The sequence below is a fragment of the Homalodisca vitripennis genome, chromosome 1 (assembly GCF_021130785.1).
Source record: "Homalodisca vitripennis isolate AUS2020 chromosome 1, UT_GWSS_2.1, whole genome shotgun sequence".
Lineage (NCBI taxonomy): Eukaryota > Metazoa > Arthropoda > Insecta > Hemiptera > Cicadellidae > Homalodisca > Homalodisca vitripennis.
In genome coordinates, this window is record NC_060207.1 from 114,556,326 (window position 1) to 114,577,744 (window position 21,419).

General features: G+C 31.9%; 1 protein-coding gene across 6 annotated transcripts in view; it reads right to left on the reverse strand.

The window, feature by feature from the left end:
- Positions 1 to 21,419, reverse strand: part of LOC124369695 (E3 ubiquitin-protein ligase MYCBP2) — a 663,749-nt gene that overhangs the window by 617,226 nt on the left and 25,104 nt on the right. For all 6 annotated transcript variants that reach the window (XM_046827769.1, XM_046827783.1, XM_046827763.1 and 3 more), the window contains exons 16-26: positions 18,421 to 18,549; positions 16,018 to 16,214; positions 13,127 to 13,373; positions 10,040 to 10,193; positions 7,988 to 8,274; positions 7,061 to 7,188; positions 6,696 to 6,830; positions 5,642 to 5,733; positions 3,817 to 3,997; positions 2,353 to 2,560; positions 435 to 554 (exon numbers count right to left, since the gene is read on the reverse strand). In XM_046827769.1, the coding sequence (XP_046683725.1) occupies positions 435 to 554; positions 2,353 to 2,560; positions 3,817 to 3,997; positions 5,642 to 5,733; positions 6,696 to 6,830; positions 7,061 to 7,188; positions 7,988 to 8,274; positions 10,040 to 10,193; positions 13,127 to 13,373; positions 16,018 to 16,214; positions 18,421 to 18,549 (1,878 nt within the window). The remainder of the gene's footprint in view (positions 1 to 434; positions 555 to 2,352; positions 2,561 to 3,816; positions 3,998 to 5,641; positions 5,734 to 6,695; positions 6,831 to 7,060; positions 7,189 to 7,987; positions 8,275 to 10,039; positions 10,194 to 13,126; positions 13,374 to 16,017; positions 16,215 to 18,420; positions 18,550 to 21,419) is intronic.

Consider the following 21,419-nt stretch of genomic DNA (forward strand, 5'->3'; position numbering starts at 1 on the left):
TTCTCAAAAGCAACATATTTATTCTCCTGTGATGGAGTGTCCACTCCTTTCATAATACTACTGAAAGTTGACTTGAGTAGTATAATTAATTTTAAAATAACGAGTCCTTCACATTATTTCCAAAACGTCTCAACAATTAAAACTTACATTAAAATTTATACTATTTTCAAAAATTAATAAGAAAGCTTTTCTTAATGCTACACCTTTCTAAATAATTTAAATTAGTTTACAGAAACATTGTTTATTTAAAACATTACCTCACAGTATTTGATTTGTAAATCACATACAAAGTCAAAATAAAGATAGTTTTGACACCCAATATTTAACCTTGTCTTCTTCTATCAATAAATAATTAGTGCTATTATTTCAATAATTTTATATTCTGTCAGTTTGGCACTAAAAAAATTCAATTAATTGGTATAAATTTAACTCACCTTGATTCTTCCTACGCAGTGAAGGCAGAGAGTCTGACAGGATCGTGCGCAATAAAGCCCTGACGTCTCCTACGCACTCAGCCAATCGGATAGACTCCTGGGTAACTTTCTTGTGTGATACTGTGAACACGAATAATAAGCTGATTGATTGTACACGATTGTAGCAGTACTTCTTTGTGAATTGCAATATAAATAAATGATTGAAATCAAAAAGACAAGAGGACCTTTAGCTTATCTGAATATTACACAAAATCAATAATAACTTGTATAATTTGGTACAGGTAAATATTAAAAATGTCACAATTGTAATGTTGTTCATCATAAATTTTGAAGTGGTGTGACAAAACAACAATCATTTGAATAAAGCTAAACCAAAAATTACAAATAACGAAATTTGTATTTAATTATTACCTTCTACAATTAAGCTTTAATGTATTTCATGTATTTTTTACCCTAAATATATGATTACGATATTAATTCATTACTTCTTACTTCAACTTCTTTTATATAAATAAGGCTATATTTTATTACTATTTGATTTCTTCAAACATCATTTAAATTCATTCTACGAGCTTTTTCTTGTTGGAATTAAATATTTAATTTATAAACAAACACTCCAATAATAATGAAATTTTATTTTTGTGAGGCCTTTCGTATTCAATGAACACATCATCAGACCCACATAACTGAAATAAAAGTGGGTCATAAGCGAAAATAAACCACTTTTATTTCAGTTATGTAGGTCTGTTGATGTGCTCATTGAACACAAAAGGCCTAAAAAAAATGTCATTATTATTGGAGTGTTTGTTTATACATTAATTTTTCTTATTTACTAAAGTTAGAATAGAGCTTGATAAATATAAAATATAAGAAATTTGAAAGTTTTGTTTTTAATAAATAATAGAAAATTAACAAATCCTAAATTTATCACTATTGTGATACATAAAAAGAAAGGGAAGATTCTTTTTACTATAAAAGTATTATTATACAATAATTTTTGGTTCTTATTCAATAACTGAATTCTTTTTCAATGTAAATAAAAGAACAACTTCATACGTTTAGTAGTTTTCCCTCATTTGATAGATCTTAATGCATTCGTCAGGTATCAGGGGGGAGTGCCTCATCTGTGCAGGTCTTACAAACAAATGTCAAATCATGGTCCAGTTCTCTCTTCGTGCAAGCTATATGGCAGGCCCACTCTTTATTTATTTTTTTTACAAAGGAATTGTTTCACGTGAAGTCTCTCTTCAGCTGGACCTTGAGCTGGTCAGTCAGTCTTTTTGGATTATCTAGAACCCTATTATGCACAAAATCATGAACTGATCTAAACCTGATGCGAGAAAGTGGCTTGCAGGTTAGTTCCCTTTGCATTTGCTTGCAGGTGATGTCAGAGTTGATCACAGCAATAAATAAAAAAGATATATTTTCATTACAACTTCTTTGTTCACCTAATAAAATGGTAAGAAGCAACGAAGTGGTCGCTCTGGTCTATACCACCCATGTACTAGGTTATATAAAATATTAAATGTTCAAATATTGTACTGGACAGACTATTTTTGTCAGCATTGCTTTTACACAATAATTAGTCTTTTGTACAAATCCTGGTACTGTGGGTGTCTTAATGAGGTGTCCATCTCCCAACCATCCTACTTAGGCAGATTAACTATAAGGTTGGTAGTTTTTACATTTTTATGTTTCTATTGCAATATTTCGTAAAGAAAATAACAAATTGGTTTCTCAAAACAAAGTATACTACAACTAATACCAATTATATTGTCTAATTAATAGAACCTTCATAAAATGTATTCTGTAATCTCTATTAGAATGGATCCTATCCTGATGGAATATAAGTTAACCAAAAGAAGTTTGCAAAGAATGATGTACTATGATTGCTTTAACTGACCAACTGTGTACCCACCTTGGTTGGGGTAGATCTCGTTGATGTATGTCTTCAGTAGTCGAAGGCAGGCTCGGCAGACATACACTAGCCGTTCCAAGTCCAGTAGTGCGGTGAGGTGGCTGGCAGTAGAGCTACTGGCTACTGTGACCACAGCTGACTGTGTCAACCCAGCCTTGAATGCTGCCCAGCTCCACTGTAGCAGGCTCAGTAGAGAACGGAAACATTCCTGCAATAGTTGATAGTGTTATTACTCCTAGTCCATCAGGCAGAGTAGAAAATAAAACCAAAACCATTTACAACACATCATAACAGGTAATGAGATAAACTAGAAATTTCATCACAAAGATATATACTGTTATTTATCATGAATTCAATATTTTGTTAAATTGTTAAGTTATGAGTCACTACAAAATTTTTATTTAAGAAACACCACCAAATACAAAGAAACATAGATAATTTGAACATTTTAAATTCAAAATAATGGATAATTTGAACTGTTTTACAAGCCTTTTATCATTTGTGTAATAAATTGTGTAGTGAACTGTAATAACAAATTTTAAACTAAATATATCACATAAGATGAAATTTATAACATTAATAGTTTAAACAATTGATTATAGTAGTGATATAGATTGTGATACTCAACACCTGAACAACTCGATACTTTGTTGGCATAAGATACCACAATTCTCGAAAAAGCAGCTTTTTGTTCCTCATATTCGATACAAATATTTGTAGAATACTGTATTACAAAATGGTGGCTGAAAAAACAGAAGTACTTCACATATGTTTGGAAAATCATAATATTTGATTTACATGTCTTTATTCTGTAATTAATTATTTAAAAAACTAAATAAATGCTACCATATTACTGGTTGCTTATGGCGTAATTGTTTTCTTTATCAGTTCTATAATTGATATAATAAATAATACTGTTATTACACGAGAAAAGAACTATTTATTTATTTATTATCACTAATGTATTTCCAATAGAAGCTTTTAAAAGGGAATTTCAACATTTCCATTAGTTATTGAGTTATTATATACTGTACATTAAACAATAACAACAGAGTTATAAATAAATGAAATTTTAAAGATTAAACAAATACATTTATAGATATTGTTTCTTGAAATGATATTATACAGTGTTTCCAATAACTCACAACCAATTACCACAGTTATAATGCTCACAATATTAATACATATAACATATAAAATTATAATTTTTTAAGAAAATAGAGTTACTAAAAATTACATTTTTGTGTGTGAAAATACCTGTTTAACTGGAACCAAAGATGGCAAATCATACTGCCATTATTTTAAATGGTGATACAATTTTTAGAATTGGTTTATGTTCTTAGTTAAAACAACAGAGGAATCAGTATTGAATTAAGAATCAAATCCACAGGTTTTGAATCAGTATTGGAATTTTTTTTGTTTCTGCCAAAATTACAGGATTGGAAACACTATGCTAACACTCACCGTCGACACAGCCCGAGAGAACTCCTTGCTGAGGATGTAGACGGGCTCACAAGTGTCTGTCTGTCTAGTTGCAGTCTGGTTCTCCGGCGTTACCACTCGGTATAGCAGTTGTGGAATCTGGCCGGCATTCACATCTGTACCGTTGTTAGACTTCTTGGATGATTTGAAGTAGAATACCACTCTGTGGAAAGCATTTAATCCTTTTATTTTCTTTTCCATACATTGTTTAGGAGAAAGTACTGTGATAGTCAAAAAAATAGAACTTTAGTTTCCAGTGGAAATATTTATTTTTGAAACTTGGAAGTTTGTAAAAATATCAGTCCATGCATAAGATCCCCATGTACATTTGTCTATGTAGATGTGTAAAAAGGACAGTTTCTACCATGTGTTGCATACATTTTGTAATCAAAACTGTATATGCTAAACTGTGGGAGGTAATTGCATCAACCAGCATTATTATGAGTTATGACTGCACTTTAGATCAGAAGATAACTTCTATTAAAATAGCATTTCAGTTAGATTGGAAATTTAGTACACAGCTAAAACTTAACAGTAACATCTCAATATAATTATGAGATAATGGTTAGCACAAATACAATTTGCCCAATGAAATTGCTCAGTTGGTAATGTGTTGAAATGATAACTGATGACTGCCGGTTCGATTCTGTTCCTGATCTGTATTTTAATATAGGTTTACACATACCTTAGTCAGCATTCCACACAACGATATTGCGCTGATGCGTTTTGATGTTATATCACTGTCAAAGCAGTCCAAAAATTAAAATGTCTTATTAACCTTTAATGCTTTACAAATTAAAAACTAATGATGGCCTGTTGCTGACGCTTGGATACATTCCTTCACCTAATAATTATATTGCCTATTTGGCTGCGGCTGTGAAAGAGATAAATGTTTTTAGTGAAGAAAAAGAAATAAAAAAAATAATTATTATTAATTTTTTAAACAAAACAAATTATTTTGCCTGAGTAAAATTACATCAGTGTGGAAAAAATATTTCTCTGGATAATATTTATAGTATTAAAGTCAGTGGTAAGAATCAAAACCAACATGTGTTCATATTATTATTTTGCCTCTATCTAGTTACCAGTAAAAAGATATAAATCAGAGTCAGTGACAAGAACTGAAATAACACTCAACAATCAATTCAAAAATTCATTTTAAAATCAAATATTTCTATAAGCTTTTAATTGCAGTTAGGCACGATATTAATGAGATTTTAATTTGGAATGATAATCGTGATAATAACCAAGAGGAGCTGAGGACATACACTGGAACTACAGTACAGCCTCATTTTTATGGACCTCATTTATTGGGACCTCTAAGTTATCCGCATCAGTCTTACAGAATGGAGAGAGTCCAAACAAAATAATTACAAAAATTTCCAGCATTATTTTTTGTTCTATTAACACATGTTTGGCATTCAGAATAATGTGTACAACATAATACCAAACTAACATGTTGTAACAGGTTTACAAGAGGTTCATAATTGTATATTTCGAAGATGTAAATAATTGGCTTCAGCCTGTCAATAGCATTGGTGTTATAATCTATATATTAATTGTATTGGCAGTTTCTTCTTAACAGGAACAGAGGACAGTGAAAAAGATTATGATAATGAAAAATCACATGTCATGGCTTATAACGATGACAAGGTGCATTCCAGGTTTATTGAGATTTTAATTTACCCTGAACACTTCTGGTCCCAATTAATCTGGACAAACGAGGTTGTACTATACTTAATATTTCCTTAAGTGAAATACAGCACTGACAATGGTAACTTCTAGCTATTGAGGTCTTATAACTTACTGATCTTCTGTGCTGACCATCCCCTGCCCGCTGGATCCACAGTCACTGGACGGTCCACTCACTCTCGCCCATGCCACGTACCAGCGGTTTGCCTAAAACAGTCACCACAGAGTCACAACTTTAACACTTAACTACCAATAAGAAGTTTTTCCAAGTGGAGCTTTCCATTACACATCAAAATACATCCATTTCTGTACACCAAGAAATACTATTCTTAGTAATGAGGTTTTGGTATAAATTTCATAAAACTTATATGATCTGATTTCTACTTACTATAACCTAATTGTGATAAAATGTTCACACACTCATGGTCTAATACCTTCTTTACATTGTATATGAATAATACCTAAATTTAATTAATTAGAAAAATTGTTTCTGTACATTTAGAATGCATTTACTTCATTCAATGCAAAATATTCACTCAAAATATTTTTATTCTGGCATTCATTAAAATATTTTCAAAACTATAAAAAATCTTGTATAAACCATTTTGAAAACTTAAAACTCACCAAAGCTCATAACCAAACAAAGTATATAGATCTCTTACGATAATAGCTCTGACAATCATTTAATAGACAATACTCTTCGTTGTAAACAAAATTACTTGCAAGAGTACAAAAACTATGTATGTTAGCACACCGAACCAAAAATTCAGCAAAATGTTATTCATAAATCACTGAAACTGTGGCTTACAGGAGCTCCAATAAAGTGTGTGACTGAATAAATTCCCAAATCCACACATGCCTACTTCAGTTGAACAAAGTTATCATAAACTTCCCTCATATTATATAATAAGTGATTTCTGATAAAAAATGAAAATAATTACTTAGTCCCCGACTATCCTCAAGGACCTTTCTTCTATTTACTATTGCCATTACCTTTTTTCATAATGTTACCATGATATAAATTTATGTAATGAATGGTACTTGTTACATAAAATATTTAAAATCCAAGTCATTGAATACATAACGGCAAATAACTCAACAAAAAGCAATATAAAAATTAAAATTAGTCTAAATTTTTTTATCAAAAGGAAAATGTCAGCTGAGTATACCTGTAGTGGGATGGGATCGTCAAACAGCATGGGGTACTTCTGCCTGGGGCCGCACTCATAGGGCACCTCCTCTATCTCAGCAATGACTTCCCCATCACTCTCTTGCTCTCCTCCATCCACTCCAATATCATATAACTGCACATCAGAACAGCATTACTGAGGTGACTAATGTATGACTTTCTGATATTCAACATCATACATTTATTTGTTTTGGCTCATCATCACACTTGTACATCAGAAGAACAATGTCTATGGACTTAAGAGGAATTCTTTCAAGGTAAATAGAAAGTACATTGCTGAAAAAAGGTACCTTCATTTACAGTGAAGAATGGTAAATGCTGATGTAAAAAGATTATGACACTCACCTTGATTTTGCCTGTGTACTCCCCCCGGCCACCAAACAGTCCAAAGCCTGCGAGCAGGATATCTGTGTCTGCCATGAACCTGATGGCTTCAACTGAATGACCAGAGTAACCCCAGCCACCTCCATGGCCTAAAAAATTTTAGTTTCATGTACAATAATAATGAGCCGTATGACGTTTATTTTTAATTTTATCATCACCTACAGTACAGGAAAAAAGTGTAATGTTAAAGAATATATCATTTTGTTTTCAGTAGTAATATCCATTTTTGTCCACTCTCAAGATAAAAAAGTGAATTTTGGGTCTTTCTCTTTCTGCATATACATGCTACAGCTTGACTAAGCAACAGAAATTATTAGCTCAAGATTTGGAGTGAGGGTGTAATTAGAATGCAACTAAATATGCAGTTTTAAAAATTAAAATATCTGAGGTTTATAGTATTAAAATATTAATAAATAATAAATATCGGCCATTAAAAACTAAAATTAGCTATACAATTTTGTTTGAATTTGTACAGTTTGCAACAATTTAGATATTTAACTATACATTATAGACTGCATCTCTAAAAAAAATAGATTCAAAAGTTATGAAAGATTAATTCTGGGTGAAATACAATTTACACCATTACAGAGGCCACATAAAATATTTTGCTGAAATATTACAGGTACGACTTATTTTTATTAAAGCGCATTCCTTAAGGAACTTCTTGTATATAATATAGGAGATGAAAGATTTGTCACACTTACACTGGTGTGTTTTTGTATATCCTGGATACATTGTTTGATATAACACATTAGTACCAGTGTGTATAACCAAACTTTACTCCCGCGTGAATTTCATATCAACCAATTTTCCAACTAACTTGCTGTATTGGAAATTAGGAAGTCGGAGTACCCAATCCAATATGTGACAATAAACTCAGTTACTTACTCTCAAAGCGGTTCACAGTGCAGAAATCATCCCAGATGAAGACTTTGTCCTGAGTCTCTGTTTGATCAGTGTGGGCTCGTACAGTGAGTCGTTTCTCCTGTGCCTGAGTCAGAGTGTCCAGCACACCCAGTAGGTGTAGTGCCGCTTGATACCTTGTCACCTGACATCCAGGTGTCCACGGCAGAGACAACTGGGGTCTCAAGATACATTCTTCCACCTCTAATCTGTTTTCACAGCACACTACATTGTAACTGTTTATCTCCGGACTGTCTCCACTATCTGAGTAGCTGAAACAGGCCAAACATAATGAATTATTTCTTGTGAATATTAATTTTTTTTAACTCAATATAAATAACATTTGAAACTAATATATTTAATTTTTATTTAAATAGCTGGGAAAAGAGTCTATGAAATGGCACTGCATTAATAAAAATTGTTAAAATATTAGAAACTATTTATTTTCTGTTTCACAACAATATTCAACGTGGCAATGTCGTCCTTCACTATAATTCTATTTAAATTTAAAGTTGTAACATTATCATGATCTTGCAGCTGACTATCCAAAAATCATTATTGATTATTGTTTTAGCTATCTGTATCTTAAGCTCTATAGAAACTCTTAAGCTTAAGGCTTAGAACAGAATTAATTTGTGTAACTTTTAATAAAGACTGTAATAAAAACATTTGTTAAATTTACCTAGAAAATTTTGGAAGTAATAAATAGGTGAAAGTGAGATTTTGGTGGTTTCATAGAAAACTTACACTAATTAAAATTATAATGTAATTCGATTTTCCAGTCCTTCCATCAGTGCTTCCTTATACGTATAGCATACCACATATAATTTTTCGTAATATGACATATTTGACAGCAGGAAGCGTGTTCTCCCCTTCTATGCTATATACCTTTCAAAGTACAATTAAATGTTTGTGCAACATTCATACAAATATATATATATATATATTTATGTTATGCTATTGCCATTTATACAATTTAATGTAAATAAAAGTCGTTTGACAGGTATTTGGTCTTCCGATCATATGTTAGTTTGCTTATTTAAACGCATATGTGACAGATACAGCCAAATACTAAATAATTGAATCAGAAAAAGTAAGCGCTCTGTGGTGTAATGGTAGTACATTCACCCGGCAAGTGAGAGTTCCGGGTTCGACTCCCGGCGGAGCAAGTACTTTTTGTGATTCAATGTTTATTGAAATTAAATAAGGCTATTGCCATTTATACAATTTAATGTATATATATAAATATATATATATATATATATATATATATATTTGTATATATATATATTTGTATATATATATATTGTATATATTATATATATATATATATATATATATATATTTGTATATATATATATATATATATATATATATGTATATATTAATATATTCTAATTGTATACCTATATTGAATGTAGAGCAATTCCATTGCCCATGGTGCATGTATATTTATAAAAATACATGCACCATGGGCAATGGAGTTGCTCTACAGTCAATATAGGTATACAATTTGAATGCATTTTAGAATTAATCCTAAAAAAGTGATATCAATTTTAGTAAAAATTACTTGATTTATGATAATAGAAAGACTTATATTGATGATCAAGTATTAGACATACGTGAGTACTATTTTGAGTACATTTAGATTTAGGGTGGAACTATCTCAACCTTTCATCCCATGAAGATCAGGCAGTAAACTTTCTGCATGTACTGAACCTATAAATGTATGGTTTCCATAGGAGACCTTGATCAAGATTCCTACAAACTCACTAAAAACTTAAGTACTCTGACATGACCAAATCGTATGTACTAAATGATCATACAGATGCCATTGACATCAGCACCATATACCAGAAAAGAATCCAGTCTTAATTAAGTGATTACCACTTTTGTGCCATTTTTATTATAACTTATTAGTGTTCATAGTGAACTTGTTATTGACTAATAAATAACAATGATTTGTGTTTTTTAAATATAAAAGGTTCCACATTGTTGGGTCATAAACCACACATGTGGGACTCTATTACAACTCACCACCAGAGAATATTGTAGAGGGGGTCAAGGCAGGTTGCTGTCTGGGTGAAGTCCACCTGATCACTGCCTTGGAAACTGTTGCAGTTGCCATCTCTTTTGTTTATCACCAGACACTTAAACGTCTTAGACAGCTCACACTGAGTTGGTAACAACACTGAAACACGTTATGGAACAATAATTATTAAGGACCCACTGAGCCTTCTTAAAATCATGTCATTATCCAACTGGTTGTGTCATAATTCTTAATAGAAAGGTCCTAGAGACTTGAAATAGATTTCTCTGGTCTAAGAAAGAACTCTATTGATTTTGGAATCAAAGATACAATAGACAGTCTCTACATCTGTGCGATAACTCTTTCATTATGTTCTAGCAGATCCTTTGATACTCCATTGTATTGGTTTGGTAAATTTTGCTTAGTCAATAGTCAATTATTTATTGTAGAGACAAAATACATTTGTAAAGTAAACGTCAAAACATGCTAAAATTTTGACATACATACAACGCCATCCTACCATTTAGATATGCATTTGACCAGTCATTCAGTATTCAATCATTGCCAATGCTTCCCACTTTGTTCGAGAGCCAGTCTTGTTATTGGGTGGTCTCCCAGTCATACTCTAGAATATCATTTACATTACAAAATGCATTTAACGCTAAATAGCAATTCAAACGAGTTTTGAATGTCCTGAGCGAAGAAGCATTTCTTAATTCATTGGGCAATCTTTTAATAAAACGAACCCTGCCTGTGAAGGCAAATGTTCATAAACCTTTATCCTGTGTCTTCCAGTTCGGTAGTTATCTCTGCCTCTAGTCTTGTATAAATGAATGTCTTGGCCCATGATTAAGGCATATTTTGACATACAATACAACATTGTTTCCAAAATGTAGAGGTTAAGCAGAGTCAACAGTTGCAAACTTTTGAAAGTTGGCCTGCATAACTCTGAACTTCAATTTTGTAATAGTGTGGAAACCTTGCTTCTACAAATTGACCACTCTCGGAAACTGATTATTGGCACAGGCACTCCACAAATATAAATGAGGTGGGGATAAATCAAGCCACAATATGCCGTTATCAGAAATTAACTTTGGCAGTATTTGGTTAGAGACCTCACATACGAGGTGTGATCAAAAAGTTCCAGGACTGAATTTTTATACATTTATTCATACAACATACAGGTTATTCGAATTTGTCTCCTTCAAAGTACTCCCCTTGGGAAGCTACACACTTTTCCCACCAGTGTTTCCATTGATCAAAGGCCCTAGAAAACTCTTCTTTTGTAAAGGTGTTTAGCAGCACCGTTGTTTTTTCTTTAATTTCGTCAACTGTTTGAAATCTTTGTCCTTTCAGGGGTCTCATGAGCTTCAGGAAGAGAAAAAAGTCTGCTGGAGCCAGGTCAGGTGAGTATGGGGGCTGAGGAATGACAGTCATTGCGTTGTTTACACAAAAGTCACGGATAACTAATACAGAGTGAACAGGAGCATTGTCATGGTGGAGGACCCAATCACCACTTTGCCACAGCTCAGGTCTCTTTCTTCTCACAGCATTACGGAATTTTCTGAGGGTTTCAAGATAAACAAAACGATTAATTGTTTGACCTTGTGGAAGGAATTCATAGTAGACAACACCTTTACAGTCAAAGAAAACCATAAGCATGACCTTCATATTTGATTTGACTTGACGTGTTTTCTTGGGTCTTGGAGAGCCTTTTGATGTCCATTGTGATGATTGGGCTTTTGTTTCCACATCGTAACCAAAAACCCATGTCTCGTCTCCCGTAATGACAGGATCCAAGAAGCTTTCGTCGTCATTTGCCTTTTGAAGAAGTTCCTCAGAAACATGAATTCGGTGTTGCTTTTGGTCAACAGTCAACAGTTTTGGCACAAACTTTGCTGCAACACGACGCATTTGAAGTTTTTCAGTTAAAATTTCCTGACATGACCCAAATGAAATGTTACACTCTTCTGCCATTTCACGGATTGTTAGTCGACAGTCTGATCGTACGAGAGCGTTCACTTTAGCAACATTGTCATCATTGATTGAAGTTGAAGGGCGTCCAGACGAGCATCATCGTCTGTGGATGTTCGGCCATCTTTAAACCTCTTGAACCACTGATGGCAGCATGATTGGCTTAGACATTCTTCACCAAAAGCCTCTTGTAACATCAAAAAGTTTTCAGAAAACGTTTTGTTCAGTTTTACACAAAACTTCACACGAACACAGTTTCTGTCATTTTAATAATCAACTGTTATAATTGGGTGTATATAGTAACATTTTCATTAAAATTTCAGATCCTTTAACACGTGGGTTTTTGATTAAGATGTGCTTTTGGGTAAAAGACAAAATTCAATTTTGAAACTCAAAATATATCTTGTTATCAACCAATGGACCAAATTTTTTCCAAAACCACTTGTTTGTTTGGCTACAATTAATTATGTTCAAATTTGAAGAGAGTTTTCATGTAAATAGAGTTTTTTACTTGTTTTCTAAAGAGGAGAGAAATCAGTAATTTTCCCCAACATATACTGTACTTTTACTAAAATCCAGAAATCCATCTATTAAGCCATAACAAAATACTCATACATTAGCGACATGTATTAACGAAAGCACCGTTAGTATAATGAATAACAGCATTTCAGAAATATTTGCCCTTTCAAGAACTGATATCTAACCTCATCTTCAGGTTTCAAAACCTGTGGTAAAAAGTTGTGCATACACAAAAAAATAAATAAGTGGTGATAAACACATCAGTCATACTTTTCTGCAGAGTTATACATGTATCTCTTTTTTTAATATTATGTTTGTGTTTCTTGTATTATTAGCGTTGAGCCTGAGGTAAATGTTAAAATTTTCATGTATAACCTATCTGTTGTCAATGACATGTTTTTCTATATGTTAATTTTTATTCATAAAATTGTGCCTTGAAACCTGAAGAAGAGGGCAGACATCTGCCTTTACTCAAAATGTTGTGTTTTAGGTTGTACAACTTTTAACAATGGCAAATTACAAAAATCCTCTTGTCCATTCATATTATCCATTGCCAGTAATAAGCTTTTAACGAATCGTTACTTCAATTCTTCATCACTGACCTATGCAATTCTTGTTGGCCATGAGAGAGCTCTGCTGGAGAGTGAATGAGTTGATGAGGCTTTCGTCTATCCGCATGAATGTCTGGTCCCCAGCTGCTGCTACCCAGGTGGCTCGGCGGCCGTGGCGAGGACCCACACCGGCAACCAATCCTGGTGTGGCATACCATCCGGCGGCATCTGGCCGGCGCTCCTTCCTGCCCTGTGCCACCATACTGCCATCTGGTGCGGGTCGGCCTAGCTGCCCCTTCTATTCAACAGATGACACTTACTTATCAACCTATTGTAGTTTATATAATTTCCTCAAGAATTCTAACAATAATTCTGGTTGAAATTCTGTATATTAACTTACGGAAACAAAATTGACTTCCACAGGGAAAAGGCCAGGGTAAAAAGGCCTAGAAAAAGGCTTACAAAACAGCACTTACGATAGAATAAGCAGAAAGATGACAAAATAAATATGTTATCTTATTTTATTTTCAATGTAACAATAAGGGCTATAGGAGTACTCTTTTTTATCTACTGCCACGTATTGTGTTTTATATAATCTGAATTACAACTTTAAACATTCATACAAAAAAGAGATAAACAAATACTTGTTGAAGTAACTTGTTTGATGTTTTTGCTATGCTACATTAAAATATAAATAATTACCACTTATTAAATTACTACAGTATCAACTATTTCTTATTCGTTTAGTGAGTTCTTTATACTACCAACACCAACAATAAAAGGTATAGCCGATTACAGCTAATATTTGGAGTTGGATTGATTCTAATACTCAATACTGCACCTATTTTCACTTGATTCCGATACCAATATTTTCAAAGTATTTCATTACAAAATAATTAATAAAAGCAATAGAAGTTCTTAAAATATGCTTGGAAAGTTACAATTTCCCAATACCAATACTAATGATGTGTCGAAGCTTAAATCTACTGAATATTCAAAAAGGTCTATTCGTGGATGATAGCAGATCAGCAGTATGCGAATTATTGATCACTAAAACATATTATTGTTGTACTTTCTGTATTATACATATATAAAATAATTTGTGTTTCCCATCACGAGGAGTGTTGTGCTTTATCTATTTATGGGCAATAGCTGATCGGCAGTACAAAAATTACAAATAACTAAAGTTTTTGTCATTTTGTCTATTAAAAAACACATAGCTGTATAGCTAAATTAAGGAATTATCCATAGTTATCCTGCTAAACAAAATTTTTGAAATTTGTACCAGGAATGCCAGGCATACACATGCATGTTTGTACCAAGATTGCCAGCCACGTTTAGCCAAAATGTACCGTAATTCTTTAAACAATATTGTAACTACACTATTTTTTTATATAAATTCATGGGTTTTTTGTTTGTTTTAAACTTAAATAGTTTTATTTTGTATCCTGCACTTTATTTGACAAAAAATTGTGTTTATTACTTTAAAAAAATTAAATTATTAGTATTTAAAATTTTTTATTTTTTACTTTTTTGAGTTTAACTTGTGATACACAACAGTAAAAAGAACATTGGAAAAACATTGATTACATCACTGAATTCCTAATTTTATTCTATTGAAATTTACAAATTTTCAAACTGATAAATTAAAAATTGTGAAAGTACAAAAAGAATATCCAAAAGTGTGCTAACCTGGAAAAAACACTCCGTTTTGCCTAATCTGTTGTCTTCATGTCTTCATGTTTTCTTGAAGGTCTTAACACAAGAGTCAAAATATTTCACAGATCAATAGGCTAGTAACTCTCTTGAAATAAATAAAAATTGTTCTCTAGGGATCACTTAAAATAACAAGTAACTATTAAGATGAATCACTGTTAGATTCATCTGTATTTGTATCAATTACCAAGTTTAGTCGATTGCCTGAGGAAGTTGTCGGTCCAACGGGATCGTAGGTCGGGTCCATTATCTGTATCGTCAATAACCGAACTTGAACTCGACACTTTTTCATTTTCTGAAATTTCACTCACGAAACCGTCTGAAAGATATTCAATTTCTACTGATCTAGCGATGGTATTATCACTAACAGGTGAATGAGAACGTTTCATTTTGATAGAAAGAAGTCATTAGCACATTTCACTTCACTCAAAACACTTACGAACAACTAAAGTACAACTGTAAACAACAACGAATATGCTGTCTAATGTTGACAGCTGAGAAACGAAATGCACAGAATAGCCAACTTTAAAATCAAAATATGGCTACCTAGTATGACTTATAAACTGGGTAATATAATTATCAGAAAGATTGTTGTATTGCGATTCTAAAACATTACAAGTATGTTTATTTTGACTAATTAAAGTAATTTTTATTTTTTTTACAAAACGTCCGAAAATACGGAAGCTGGCAATTTTCACCTAAACTGCCAACATCCGAAAATACGGACGCTGGCAAACTACGCACAATAATCCAACGTCCGAAAATTCAGACGTTGGCACTAAAAGGGTTAACTATGATAACTGCCACACTAAAAAAATTTGATGAGATCAGAAAAATTATATAAACTACTGAATGCCTTATAATCAATTTTGTGAAGTTTAAGGCATTGCCATAATGGAACAATTCCGCGATAAGTGCTAAAGCATCTGAGGATTGTAAATAATACAACGTAATTAAAATTATTAGAGATTAATTGTCACAAATTGCTATTTTTTAGCAAAAATGTTTTTGTTGAAAAATGTAAAAACAATCAATGCTCTAAAAACTGTATACCAGTATTTACTAATTACATTCAATGCAAAATTGATCTGCTTTTCGACAAGATCAATGAAAAAAACTGTTTTAACTTGTTGGCTGGAGGATGGTCAGTATAGATGTTTCTCATAAGAATTTGCTTATTTGCTTTACCACAATAATATTTTCTTCTATTCAAAGTACTGACTAACCTGGTAGTTTCCGAAGGTATAGACCTGTCCGTTGGCCATGAGGACGACAGAGTGGTTACTACCAGCTGCAATACCAGTGGCCATCCCTGGCAGCTTTACTAGCACCGGACCTCCTCTGATCATGATATCGCCCACACCTAGCTGCCCATAGCTGTTGCTGCCAAACGAATACACTTCTCCATTCTGGGTCAGCAGCACTGTATCATTCACATATTCAAATCAGTTAATAATGTGTTTACAAATGAAATGTGTATATCAATTCCATTTCAATATTACTCTTCTTTACACTGTACTTAATTATAAATGAAGTTACTTTGAATTAATATATTATAAAGTTTGGATTATATAAATAATATAAACAGAAAGAAAGCAAAAATGCATTATAACTTGTAGGTCTACATTGAACTATGTAATATTGTTTTGTGTTGTGTTTTATTTATTCATTTTTATGCTATAGCCTGATGATTCGAGTGTTATCTATAAAGCATATGACAGAGAAACTTCCCATTATTAATTTATGGATTTTATACAGGTAAAAAACCTAACTGATTGTCATTTTTGTCTATGGGTAATTTACATCCAGTCTCGTCAAAGTTATAAAAACTGTAATGAATTAGTAAATCTACTTCAAACACAATAACAAAACAGTTCCTCATAATACTTAAGGAATAATCACTAAACATAATATACTGTGCAATGAATAATTGTTTACACCCCACCAAGCCTTCATGTCCTTGTTTACAATATAAGTCAAACATTGAATTTCTGATACAAATACTCTCAACTATTGCTGAAACATTTTTGAGGACCAGACATTATTTTTGGGTTGAGCAAAACTTTTTCACCACTATTGGTGGAAAACCCAAGAAGACCTTGTTAAAAATGGAAATTTGGTTGATGTACAGAAAAATATTCATAACTTCATTAGAACTGAATGAAACTGTCAAAACATTTAATGACATAATTCTAGTTTTATTAAAACTAACTATTGTAATGAAAAATTAAATATATTTTTTATTATATAAAAAATGTTTGTGTATGTTTATGTTGTACGTTTTTGTATAAAAAGGCATTATATAGATAGACAAGTTAACCAATTATTGTTATTTTGTAAATAATATTTTAATTTATGTTTATATTTTTTATAGTTTTATTAGTTTATCGCCGCAAATCTGCTATGTCTGTTCTCGGAAGTCCACTTCTTTGGCAGTAGATTAACAATAATGCACTAAGTTTGCATTAATGTTAATTTTGTTTATGTGCCCATATTTTAAATTGTGACTATGGGTGATTTGAAATGTTTTGTTAGCCATTTCTCCTGGCCGAATTTCCTGTAATGATAACAAAATTTTATACTTACAAAATGAACTACTTAACGTGTTATATTTTTAGTGACAAATACCACAGAAATCAGCATCAAATTTAGGATTCGATGATCACAATTTTGGTATCAGTATCAAAATTGGAACCAAATTTATTTTTATCGCTCCATCTCATGTTTTTTTTAAACACTACCTTGAGATCCAGTTGCTTGATGAATAAATGTTTATATATAATTTAAGTTTTTATAATGCTTTGGTAGAAATGTCCCCAAATTAAAGATTTAAAGGAATTCCATCTCTGTTCATTTTTAAAATACAAACAATTTCACTATAGCTGTTTAGAAAATTACAGATGTTTCAGCCTGTAGCGGCAGTAGAACGAAAGTAGAGCCGCCATCTTGGTGTCTATGTTTTATACTCAGTACACATTCAGCTGTGGAGTGTATGAACTGTACTCCTACAGTAGAAAGTCCTGCCACTTGTTAAGTGCGATGTGATTAGGTATTTATTAGTAAAAACTCCAAAGCAATTAAAATATATCACGAAGTTTGCGATGTAAATGATAAAGAATAATCAGTGATTACCAACTAATAATGAAGACCAAAAAGAAAATTAGTAAGAATAATTGTTTCACGAGTTAAATTTTTGGAACTATTTTCTCTATTCAAAAGAATTTGGTGCATTAAATAACAGTGGAAAATCCTGATTAACACAAAATTTATGCTAAATAATATCTGAAAATTTAAAAGGAAGATAGCGTAAACAGAAACTGGCACAGCACCTTACTTTAAGATTTATGACAAAAAACTAAGTATTGGTAAGTGTGTGATAACCAAGTTATCGATCATTTCATAACTTGGGAAATGACTTACTTAAGTGAAGTAAGTCAATGATTGTGAAACAAAAAGGAATTCATTGAAATAATGTCTTACACCGAACTGTAAATCAGGTAAACCGGAGTAAACCAGTGTTTTTAAATTTATTATTTAATACGTCTTATTTTCTGGACAGATGGTATTCAAATAAAAATAATAAGCAACTGTATCAAAAGTTATGCTTAAAATTTAATAACACTTCTCACATGTATGGTGTAGCCCACATGCTATTTGAACTACTGGAATGTCATTGGGCAGGTGAAGTTGGCCTGGAGGTAAGGATGTCACCCTGGTGGTTTCCTTCTCCACATCACTCCCTCCGGGCACTTCCTCAACTATAAAAGAAACATCAGACTCACATGTATGGTTCTGCCCACAAGCTATTTCTAATACGCGAACTTCATTGGGCAGGTGAATTTGTCCTGGAGGTAACGTAATCGGTTTAGGAGCTTCCTTCTCCACCTTACTTCCTACAGGCACTTCTTCCACTGTAACACAAACATCAGTCTTACACGTATGATTTAGAACAATTTTCACCATTTTCAAGTCATTAATTTTATATTTTATTTGGAATACTAATGGCTTGCAACAGCCTAACTAGTTTATTATGAAATGTTTCACACAGTTTTAGTATTGTCAAACACACACTTAAATGTATATAAAAAATGTAGATCTACATGAACAAGACATTTAAAAACATGACGATATACATTCTTTCAATAAATAACTATATTGCTTTTATTTATGTAAGTGCACTTCTCACAATGCACTAATTCCGTGAAACATGTCACAAAAGTATAACTCATTAGATTGCTACAAGTCATAAGTACACCAAATAATATAAAATTAGTATCAGCAGTCTCAGGGCCAGAGAGAGAAATTTGAAATGTCACTAAGCAGGTGAATCTGGCCTGGAGGTTACAATGTCACTCGAGCAGTTTCCCTCTACATCACTCCCTCCAGGCACTTCTTCCACTGCGACACTAACATCAGTCTGAAATCAAGAAGTATCTGTGTTTAGTTGACAACACCAGAACTGTGAAATTTATAGTATTCCTGTATTTAATAGTGAACAACACTGCTGCTATAGCTTGTATCATTGCTCAGATGAAATTAATTCAAGGAGGACTTTCTTCAGTCTCAAACAAATAAATTCCACATTAGTTAAATAAATTTTAAAAAGAAACAATTTGCACACTGTCTTAACTGTGACCAATACTTGTTGTTGCATTTATTATGTTTTAACGTTTGATAAAGCAGTGTACTTTTTTGTTTAAAGAATATCTACTACGTATCTCAACACATCAACTTCATTCCATAAATGGCCATTTGAGAACTAAACATTTTGTTCTTAGCACTGGCTAAAACGTGTAGCCCCATTAGAAAATAACAAAAAAAATTAACAAAGAATAATATTAATATAATATATTTGGTCTTCTGACTGTGAATAGTGTGAATTGCGCCTTTACATCAAGCCATAATGTACAGTACCTCTGGTTCATGTATTATTATAATACCCTTGCTTTTAAGTTGACTTACCACTTGATAAAACAGATGTAATTATGTTTAAAACAGGAAAAACAACACAAAGTACTGTAATATAGTATGTTGTCTTTAATTTATACAGTGTAATGTCACAGAATTATTCAGTAAGAGACCTAAATATTACAGTAAAACCCTGGTATAATGTCTCCCACATACAAACCTCCATTTAACGTTTCTTGCTGGTACAATTTTCACCCTTGTACAGTGAGTATTTCAGTATATTTTGATCTCTTAAAACATTGGGTTTTGTGGCACTGCAAGCACCATGTTTTCATGTCTGTGTTATAAAAAATTAAAATATTGAGATAGAAATATACAATATAGAGGACATTTTTATTCAACTAGACATATTGTGAGGTAAACAACAATTCAATGATTTTTTTTGCCACCTAACAACTGACATCCATGCATAAATGCAGCAGACTCACCACAAAGTATAAACATAAATGAGCAAAATACTAATAGTAAGCAAAATATTATTCTCAAAACTACAACTTGTTAATTTGGTTAGCTACCTATGCTTACACATATGTAGCATTTTTAAAGCTACATTGATTTATTTTTTTAATTAAAACTTAAATTAAATGAAAATTTTGGGATTAAAATATTGGGATTTAATTTTAGATTAGATTGTGAAATGTCAGGGTAAAAACGAACATGTAATCCTTTGGCAAGTTAGTACTGGTAGTTTTAAATTGTTAGGAAGGCAGGTTGACTGCCTTGAATTGATTAGAACTTGTCTTGTTGCGAGTATTGTTCTCCTTGTTTGATACAGCTGGACCAATGAGAGAACACCGCGGATGTCCTGAAAAGTTGGTTGGAAAGGGAAGTATTTAAGCGCCCGCTCATAATTTTCGCCCTTCTTTTGGTTATTTTCATTTATTAAGTTAATTACAGTGCGCCGTGTTTCTTAAAAATTTTTTCCGCAAGGGATTTTGAGGTAAGCACCAAATTTATTGTACGTTTTATTGAAATAGTCTTCCTGATTTGATATTAAATTAATTTTGTTGTCTTTTTTATAGGAAAAAATTAAATTCATAGAAACTACAAAGCAGTCTGAATAACTTATTCTCGAGGAACAATAGAGCATAATAGAATCATACAAGTTACATTTGGTTCATGCTTGCAAGAAAGTGCATTAAAATTGAACTTTGTTAATAACTTTAATTGAGATTTGGAAAGGTAGTAATTTATTAATATTTAACTGGAACTGTTTTATTGTGAATTATTAATTGGAAATTAATTGAACATTAATAATTGTTTGAGAGAGTTGTAATCTGAATTGCAGAGACTTAAAAGTTAAGGTTCAACTAGTGTAAAGAGAAGTTTAAATTTTTATTTTTTGAATTTTGAGTGAACTTAGAAGTGAACATTTTTATTTTAGTTATTTCCAAGTGGCATTAGATTTTTATTTTAAAACTTTATTATTTTATTTTAGAAGAGAGCTCTGATTTTTAGTTTGATCTATTTGATTAATATTTTTATTTCTTGCCAAATGAATTTTTAAATTTACTAAAAGGTTTGTCAATTCTTTGTGGAAAATAGAGTGATAAACATTCTGAAAAGTTAATCTTATTAATTTGCCAGTTTTATAAATAAATCCAATTTTTTATTTAGAACTGTGATTTTTATTTTAGACAAACCAGATAATATTTAATAG